Source organism: Chinchilla lanigera, unplaced genomic scaffold, assembly GCF_000276665.1.
Source record: "Chinchilla lanigera isolate Chin_1 unplaced genomic scaffold, ChiLan1.0 scaffold00018, whole genome shotgun sequence".
In the NCBI taxonomy this organism is placed as follows: Eukaryota; Metazoa; Chordata; class Mammalia; order Rodentia; family Chinchillidae; genus Chinchilla; species Chinchilla lanigera.
In genome coordinates this window covers 12,609,390-12,619,289 of record NW_004955419.1, presented here as the reverse complement: position 1 = coordinate 12,619,289, position 9,900 = coordinate 12,609,390, and the positions used below count along the sequence as shown (strand labels likewise).

The window sequence follows — 9,900 nt, the reverse complement described above, 5'->3', positions numbered from 1 at the left end:
GTCCAGTTGAGCCTGAGGCCATCCCAGCCAACCTCAGTCATGGTGAGATTTTCCAGTTCGGGTACATGTTCTGAATAATGACAAAGTTGAAGTCAGTAAAACTATCACTCAAAATGCTTTCCTTCTGAGAACCCATAGATGGTAAACCTCGTGCCAACACAGAACAGTATTTGGAGCCCAGGAGTAATATTTTGTCCATTGTGTTCCCTAAAGGTGCTGTCTCCTTTAAAACACCAACAGAAAAAAAAATCCCTCTCATAACTTATTTGGCTTTCTGTTTTGAGTTTGTCTTTTGCAAGTATGTTTTCCTATTGATCAGTGTCCTATAGATTTAGAAAACTTCATACATCTGTGTTGATGTGATTCCAGTGGGTTTCCTTTCCTGCTTTGGAAAGCATCTCTGATCCTACGGATGTGACCTTCAGCTAACCTTGGAATCTTGGTCCAGCCTTCTGTATTTTGAGACAGTTAGCAACTTATAGATTCTCTTTGTTTCTATGCAGCTTCAGTCTCCCCTGGAAAGTCCATTATATTGGGATTGTGTCATTCTCTGGGCTTTGGATCTGTTTGCATCAAGCGCTGCAGTAAAGATCAGAAGTAAATTAACATGGTACTAGTAAGGCAAAACTGAGAAAGGTGATGCGCCTTTCAAAATGTTCCCTTTCCTGGACAGAAAGACCAAGGCTCTGGGAGAAAGAGCCTACTAAACTCAATTAAAATTGAATGCTCGGTCTTTATGGATCACTGGAACATAGAACTTTTGTCAAAAATTACTTGTATGCTTTCATGTGAGTGGGGATCATTTGCCCAGGACTGAGCGTGAGTGGACTTTGCATGACCTAAGAAGGAAAGATTTCTGGAAATGGATCCTGTAAGCAAGAGAGTAGCAATTGCATTTGCTCATTTAAAGGAACAATCGTTTTTCTACTTATGGTTCATAATGCTGTGAATTTCAAATGAGCCCTATGTGTCCTAAAAATAACCTTTTAACTTGAAAACATTAACTTGCAATCTGAAAATATCCTCTCAGGGGGAAATCATTTATTTTTCTAGAATATATTTAATCCATTAATATATTTAATCTTTACCCAATTCTGCGGGACATTCTTCATAATTTGTTTAATATCGACAAAACTTACATCTTTCAACTTTCTTTTTTCTTTCTTTTTAAAAATCTATTTTGCTCTAGGACAGAGGTACAGAAACTGTGACTTGAGGTATTTGGCTTGCTGCCTAGCTTGGTAATTAGTAAACTGACATCAGGTTTTACATTTTTAAGTTGTTGGTTTTAAAAAAAGCCCACAGAAGAATGCTATTTCATGATTCATGAAAATCAAATGAAATTCCAATTTCAGTGTCATAAACTGTTACTGGAACACAGCCAGTGCCTTGTGGCTGGTGGCTGCCTTTGTGCTACAGGTTTTTGCACACAGTTGAGTAATTGTGACAGAAACTGCATGGCCTGCAAAGTCTGAAATATTTACCATCTGGCTCTGTACAGAGAATGCTTATGATACCTACTGTGAAGCTACAGTCTATAGATTCTTCATTTAACTGAATTCATGTCTTGGAGCTCACACCCAAGCCTTTGTAGCAGTTTATAACCAATTGTACATGGTCTCTAGGAGAAGAAAGGGACCCCAAACTCAAAGTGGTGCATCTGATTAGAGAAAAGAAAGGAAAGTGAGCTATAAGCTACCTTAAACCCATGGCTGAAGCCAGGAGCAGTGCCTCCAGCTACAACAATTACACCTTGATGTTGGGATTTAAGCACAACTAAACTCAGGAGGACATGTTTCTCATTGTTGTAGCAGTCCTCATATGTAGAGATGTAGGGCAAAAACAAATCTCAGTGATAAATAAATAAAGCAAGAATAAACATAAATAAAATAAAATCACAATTTTTATACCCTTAAACTCCTTTTCTTAGCTCACTTTCTTTCTGTTTTTCCTGCTGTGTAAAACCACAGGTGAGAAATTTGTTCCTAACAATCTATACCTTCATGTGAAGTAAGGTACTGTCTCACTTTTCAGGTAACTGTATTTTAAGCCTTATCTCTACTTAGGACCTAAAATATATTTGCTCCGTGAAAGAAATTTGAGAACCAGGTTACAAATAATGTGGGGAGAGTTCCCTAAGTAGGGGAGAAGGGAGGTGGGAGGGACTGCCTATAGCTCATGTGTTAAGCCATTTCAGTAAAGACTTATAGAAAGAGAGAAGAACCACGTTGGAAAACATCTCTTCCAGATAAGAATCATCTCATCTCTTTGAATCAGCTCTTGCGTATGTCACTAGTGTTTTTACACAATGACCCTCACATCTTGCTTCATCTGTTCGTATAGCCGAGAGAGTCCTTTTCTTATCATACTATGTGGGTCAGTAAATAGTAATAGTCATAGTGATGATCTTCTGTCATAGTTGTTGACTATTCCTACAAGTTTTTGATAGGCAAATCAAGAAAGAGCACTGCGTGTTATCTGAGAGGGTGCCGCAGTCATGTCTTCAGTGGATGATGTACATGGGTGTCCTCTAAAACCCTTCCAGTAAACCAGTGCTTGCCAGATCAGTGAAAGGTGCAACACCCAAAAATACAATCCACAGGCAAATAAAAGGGAAAGGAATGAGAATTACGAAAGGGAAAGGAGGGTCTGTAATGAGTTAAAATGTAACAGGCAGGAGTTGAGGTGCGGACCAAGAAGCTTTACAGAAGTGCTGACTCTACATTTCCATAGCAGTGACACCCTGTGGGCTCACTGCCCCAGAAGCCAGTGTTTCCATGATATACTTCCACACTGACTTTCTTGGCATTTCTTTATGAAAAGGCCATTGTCGTTTGCTTACAGCTGTGCATCAGAATCTACCCTCTGAACAATGTCAGTGGGCCTGGGAAATCAGAATTTTGAAACCCCAGATCTGTGCTCATGGTGGGTTGAGCAGACGGCCTGGAGGAATTTCTGGCACTGCCAACTTCAGATCTTTACAGATTCCCACCATCTCACGGATGGTAGTAATTACCAAGTGCCAGCGTGATGAGAGACCCACTCTTTGTGCTCAAATAACAATTATGCAGGAGAGTGTGTGTCCTACAGTAGGACACTGGTCAAATCCAAGGTGGGGCCCTGAAGGACAGATTAAATGGCCCCAGTCTCACCTTGCCAAGATGACATAATTGAAATGTAAGGTTTGGGCTGTGTCAGCACTGTTTGGTGACTCTGTAACTGTTAAGAAGGAAATCTCTCAAAGCATCTTATGTGCATGTATGAAGTTGCCACAACAAAACCCAATCTTTTAGAAAAGTAACATGCACTAACACACACACACATGCGCGCGCGCACACACACACACACACACACATGTACGTTTGGGGGGTTAAAGAAGGAGGCTCAGGCACCTGACTATTCCATCCACCACCCCTTGCAGATGTCCCTGATGATGGCTCTAGCCTGTTTCCTGCTATACTCCTCCTCTAACCTATAGCATAACTTGTGCTACATGAATGTGGAGTTTTTCCTCCGCTCCTGGTCTTCCTTTTCAAAATGCCATTGCTCCTTCTCTGCTTGCCTGACTACTTTCCCTTTGTGAGGACTCAGTCAAGTACCATCTCTTACAAAATTCCTCTGAACTCTTCCTCCTACTGGCCAGGTGTGTGATGGGAACCTGCCTCTCTCCTTTGTGGCTGTCATATGTTCCTGGTCTAAAGCAGGTGAGTTACATTTTTACAGTTTGGTTGTTGGTTATCTGTCTTTCTCATTGTAATGTGCAACATTTTTTTAGGGAGGGACTGTCTTTCTGTTTCATATACTAACACTGCCCGGTTCAGAGTAGATATGAAATAAATATTTGTTGGAAGAATAAATATTGGAATATATTTGTTTGCCCCATGATAGAATCAAAAGGGCAAATCAAAGCAGAATGTTCTCTAGAACCTGTAGCTGTGGTTAAAAACAAAATTCCACTTTCTTCTTCCAAATGTTACATGAATTACTGGGGTGTCACTGTGGAATGTTAGGTTGCTATGGAAAGACATTGTCCTTGTGTTTGTACCTATTGTCTCTGCTTTATGCTCTGTATTGCTCAGAGCAAATTCATGGCCTTGACCTTCAGCAGGGTTTACTTGAGTTTATCAGAATACAGATGAAGAAAGGGGTGGGGGAAGAGAGGGAGAGAGAGTGCGAGGGACAATGACAGGGACAGGTAGAGGGAGGGAAATAGCTAGCACACTTTAATTTTCTTCAATGCTAACAGTGACAGTAGCTCCCTTCTGTCCTTCTTTTCTTTTCTTCCTTCCTTCCTTTCTTTCTTTCTTTCTTTCTTTCTTTCTTTCTTTCTTTCTTTCTTTCTTTCTTTCTTTCCTCTCTATATTCCTTCCTTCCTTCCTTCCTTCCTTCCTTCCTTCCTTCCTTCCTTCCTTCCTTCCTAGATCTAGATGAATTAAAGACTTTTCAAGTGAATGACTTCTTTTTTTCATCCTTAAGGGAGACAACTGTCTCTGAATGTAGAGATGGAAAATAGGACCAGAGGGTTCAATAAAAATGCTGACTCTCAAGTAGCTAGGTTTCCAAATGTTCATGAAGTACATACCACATGCTAAGCTGTGTTCAAGGCACTTGAGGCACAGCAGTCAATGAAGGAGACAATTAATTATTCTGGCCAGTGGTGGGAGACCAGCCATAGATAACAAGCCAACTTCTGTCTCCTGTCATGGTGGATGGGTGTCCCCAGGCACTCTGGGATAGCACAGGGGAGTACATCAAGAAGGGAGTGGCAGAAACATCACCTGCTTGGAAAGACACATGCTGATTGAAACAAATGAGGCCACTGTTTGGAAAACTGGGGAAAGCGGGGTATCCAGGAAGCAGGAGGAACACCCACACAGCTTGGATGTGGGAGCAGACCCATCATGCGTGAGGAACTGCGAGAAGGAGTGATCCTGGTGAAATGGGCAAGACCATGAGTGGTGGCAGCAGGTTCAGAGAGGGTCATGTCACCCTTGAGAGGGTCTTTGAGCCTCTTCCAGGCATGACAGATAGCTAGGTTAGCCCTACTTTTAATACAATGCCACATCGTGCAAAAGGCTTGTGCTGTGACCCAAAACCAAGGCCAGAGCCTTGGAATTCCCTGCGGGAAAACGCTTGCAGGCCACCAATTTCCTACCCTCTCCCTAAAACCGACAATGAATGTTGGCTTGCTTTGTGAATCTAGCGATTCATGGTTGAGGGTCCCCTTTGACATTTCAGGACTCATAACCATGTGGGTCCCTCACCCAAAGACTCTCACTTTTCCTGCTTTTTTTCTTCCTCTCTGTTTACCTAGGCCAGACCCTGAGGTTCTGTTTCTTTCCATATTCCACAGCATCACCCTGTTTGCCTCTTCTGTTTCTGTGTACAAGCTTGTGCTAAGCTTTTCCCGGATCTCCCTGTAGATTTCACGTCTCCTCTACCTCAGAGCACCCTTGCCAGTTCCGTCCTCGTAACCTGAGTGCTGTGTTGGCATCTTTTCTTTCCCAGACCCTCTGGTCCTAGGAAGCACATGTCTTTGCTCTAGTAGCCCCAGAACTTAGCATGGAGCATGGCTGTAGTATTTTATTGACTTAGTTAATGCGGAAGACTTTGAAAGATAGAATTCAAAACAGGAAAAGAAACATCCACTCCACTATTTTTTTTTTTTTCAGCCCTGATGACTGAATCCAGAACCGCATGTATGCCAGGCAAATAAGTGCTGTACCTCTCAGCTACACCACTAACCTCCTCTGCTCCACTTTTCAGAAACCAAAATAGAGAAAGCCATGGGGGAAAATGTTCTGCAAACAACGTAGAAGAGCCAATGAAAAGAAAAGTTTTCCTGTAATGAGGAACGCCTTTGAGTATAAAATGTGCTTTCTTTGAAAGAGCTTTAAGGAGGTATGGCAAGGCGTTGGGGTGGGATACTGGGTTAGTCAGAGGCAGAGAAGCTCCAGCCTGGGGTTCACTGCAAAAGCTTTATCTCCTTGAGCCCCTCAGACCTGAGGCTGCAGGAACCAAGGTGGGCATAACATCTCTTTGATATACACTTTGTCAAACACAGAGGAAAGCTGAGAGAGGAGAGAGAGGAGAAGCAAGGAAAAGAGAGAAGAGGAGAGGAAGGGAGAGGAGAAGATTAAAGTATCCCTTCTGAGCATCCTTAACAATCATCTCAACAGTCCGCATGCATCAGAACTGACCTCCTGGGCTCACTTTATGCTCCCTGGCAGAGACTGCTATTTGGCTACCAAATTTCTTTCTTTTCTCACAAAAAGCATAATTTTATGGGTATAAAAACATATTTAGCCAGACGTCGACCTCTCTCAGTCTCACTGACAGCTAAGAATGGCAAATGGCAACTGGGGGAAAGTGGCTGGTGAGGTTTCCAGAAGACTCCTCTGGGAAGTAGTCCTGTTTGGAGTTTGAGTTCTTCCTCCATCATGCTGCCTGGAATACAGATGCGATAACTGTACTGCACAGCTCTATTGTGACACCGAGGTGACCTTTGAGAATGGGAGCCAGTGACTAAGAATGATAGGACAGAGAGGAGAGCCTAGATCACTGACAATTTGAAAACTACTCTGGTATCCCTGAACTACCCCCAGTCCCCTTGGTGGGTACACTGTTACTTGAGAGTTCTGTTATACTTGGCTGACTAGATTTAAAGTGACAAAGACACTTCAAGGCATTTCCAAATATTTCTATTGTAATCTTTCCACTGGTTATCCAAGACTCGGTAGGACAACACCTATATCATGACAGCTTCATCGCTATTGTGACAAATGCTGCTCCTGGATCTTGCAATTACTCCTGTGATAGTTAAGCTTAATTGTCAACTCATTTGGCATGGGAACTGCCTAGGGGATTAGTAAAAAATACTTCTGGGAGTGGTCTGGGTAGATCCTGGAGAACTGGCCTTGAGTATTTCTCTTGTCCCTCCCTTTATCTCTCTGGTGCTGTTCTGTTCTGCTTCTCTGACACCATGGTGTTGTGTTTTTTTTTTTTTTTTTTTTTTTTTTTTTTCTGGTACTGGGAAACTCACAACCTTGTACTTGCCAGGCAGGTGCTTGTGCCACTGAGCCAAATCCCCAGCCCCTTCTGCCACCATGAACAAAGTACTTTTGTTATAACATGCCCTTCTGCCATGATATTTCTGCCTTGGGGGCAGGTAACCAAGGCCTGAATCCCCTGACACTGTGAGCCGAATAAACCATTTCCTCCTTTAAATTATAAGTTTCAGGCATTTGATTGCAGCAGTGGAAAGAAAAAAAAACTAATGCAACTGCCTCCCCTTGATTGAACTCTGCCTAACATTCTGAATATCTGGTCTTCCCCGAGGACTGTGAGCAGAAGCACATGGTCCACATAACAGTGATACCTATATGACCTATTTCTTTTCAAATATTGGCACAGTACAATGTATGTGGTGGGATGTTTACTAATTAAATTAAAAGGTTAAGAAAGTAACTTGCCACATCCTGAAGAAATAACATTTTCCACCTACATCTTCAATATTTAGTGGTCAAAATGGAACAAGTTAGTTTTCGTACAGGAGAAACCATTCATTCCTCTGATTATCTCTCCATCTTAGCCACTGATGAAACATGGCTGCGGCTCAGTGAGCAGGATGAATGGGCTACAAGCGACCCTAGAGGTCAGGATTAAGCTGTCATCTGGGCTAGACAAGGTTAACCTCTTAATGACTAAGAGAAAAGAGAAAATGCAGTGACAGGGGGACAAAGGCAAAGAACTTTGTCCTGTTCTTCAGGAGCAGCCTGAAAGGAAGGCAAAAGACCTGAAAGAAAAATAATTCAGTGAAAAGAACCAAATAGTTATTACCCACACTGAGGTCCTCTTTCAAAAATGAAAAGTAAGTTAATGGTTAGGTTAAAGAAGGAAAATAAGCACTGTAAAATATCCTGTGAAACAAAGTTCTAATAGGAAACGAAAAAACAACACAACAAACACAAACTTAGAAGCCAGGCCTTTTCCTGGAAAGAAATATTTTAAGATCTCCATCGTCCAGTTGGGGGACTTGGGTGGCTCAGTCAGCAACAGGATGAGTTAACGCTGGGAAAGGAGTGAGCGGCCCCTGCAAAGTAGACCTAGAGGCTTGGTGGGTAGAGAAAGCAGCACTTTTCCCCATCTGGATTTGTCACATGAGGACAACCAAGCCAAAGGGGTCTGCAGCCTTCAGAGTGAGCACAGGGCTTAGGGGCGTGTGGGGGGACTCACCAGTGGAGGCCTTCACGCGGGCTGGTTTGCTTTTGTGCCTGCCCTTCTCAGCCGTGAGCAGGATGGTGTACTCTTGGCCAGGCTCCAGGCCTCGTAACACATATGAGGTGGTGTCTCTCGGCAGCTGGTCCTCCACTGACTGGCCCGTGGGGAGGCTATAGTTGAGACGGTATCGGTCAAACTTGGCCAGTGGCATCTTCCACAGCAGGGTCAGGCTGTTCTCTGTGGTTTCAGAAGCCTGAAGATCCTTGGGTGCATCAATTTCTAGGAGAAAAACAGAGATAGCTACTCTTTAGGTTGCAAGGAACAACTGTTTCTGAGACCGAAGTCACCCGTCTGGGCTGGCGCCTTGGGTCTGCCTCAGGAGCTGTGTGACTGCGGGACAGTCAGGTTTTGGAGGCTTAGTTTCTACTTGAATAAAACAGGCCTATTTATCCACCACCTTGTTGGATGCTTGGAAGATCAAAAATGATAGAGTGGTATCTCTGTAGCATGAAGTGCTACTCAAAAGTATTTAAAAGGGTTGAAAAGGAATTAAGATGTATTATGTACGTGTACCAATTCCTTACAAGGGATGTTAACATCCTGTACTACACACATGTACTAATGAAAATTTAAAAGTTTGGAGTACTAATACAAAAACAATCTTGAATAGTCTTAGAGGAATTATGCTGAAGGAAAGAAACAAGCCAGCTTCAAAGGCTACATAATATTTTGAGATAGACTATACCTGTGTGAATAGTAAAAAATTCATGTGTTGAAACCTAAACCCTGATGTGATAATACTGGGGTGTGGGGACCTTTGGAGGCCTCATGAATAGGATTAGTGGTTTTACAAAAGAGATTCCAGAAATCCCTCACCCTATCTGCCATGCAAGGACACAGCAAAAAGACAGTCACTTGTATGAACCAGGAAGAGGGCCCTCACTAGGCTGAATTTGTTGGCACTTTGCTGTTGTACATTTTAGCCTCCAGACTGTGAGAAATGTTTGTTTTCTTTATAAGCTACCAAGTCTAGGATGTTTTTGTTAGAGTAGCCTGAATGGTCTAACACTCACAGGACTCCATTTATGTAACACTGGTCAAATGGCAGAACTGAGGAACTGATTACTATACACCAGTGTCAGGCAGAAGGGGATGAGATGTACTAGTTGTGGCTGCAAAGGGTAGCACGTGGGATTCCTGGGATAAATTAGTCTGTGTCTCCACGGTATGGGTGGGTTCACAGATCTACACCTGCAATCAAATCACCTAGAAATAAACACATATACATGTGTACATGCACACACATGCATGTATACAACACTGGAGAGATCTGAATGAAGTGGAGAGATTATATCAATATTAATTTTCCAGTTCTGACAATATTCTCTCAATATGCAAGATGTTACCTGGAGGTAACTGGGTGAAAGTCATGGGGATCTCTGCAGGATTTCTCACAACCGTATGTGTATCTACAATAATACATTGTGTATTGAAAAATATATATATCCTGATTTTGGAAGATTGAAAGTTATATACATATATATAATATTGTATGTAGTTATATAGAACATATATTTTAGAGGATCATAAAAATGACCCCAGCCTGGTCCCTGAACACAGATTTCTCCATGTCTGGGATGTGTTTTGAACCACCTTGCTAGAGTTCAAGTGAGGTGACTT

The 9,900-nt window shown here is 42.5% G+C and overlaps 1 protein-coding gene across 2 annotated transcripts in view; it reads right to left on the bottom strand.

The window, feature by feature from the left end:
- Positions 1-9,900, bottom strand: part of Tnc (tenascin C) — a gene marked incomplete in the record, with an annotated part of 93,278 nt that overhangs the window by 43,608 nt on the left and 39,770 nt on the right. For both annotated transcript variants that reach the window (XM_013513252.1, XM_013513253.1), the window contains 2 exon segments: positions 1-70; positions 8,236-8,499. In XM_013513252.1, coding sequence (XP_013368706.1) covers positions 1-70; positions 8,236-8,499 — 334 coding nt within the window.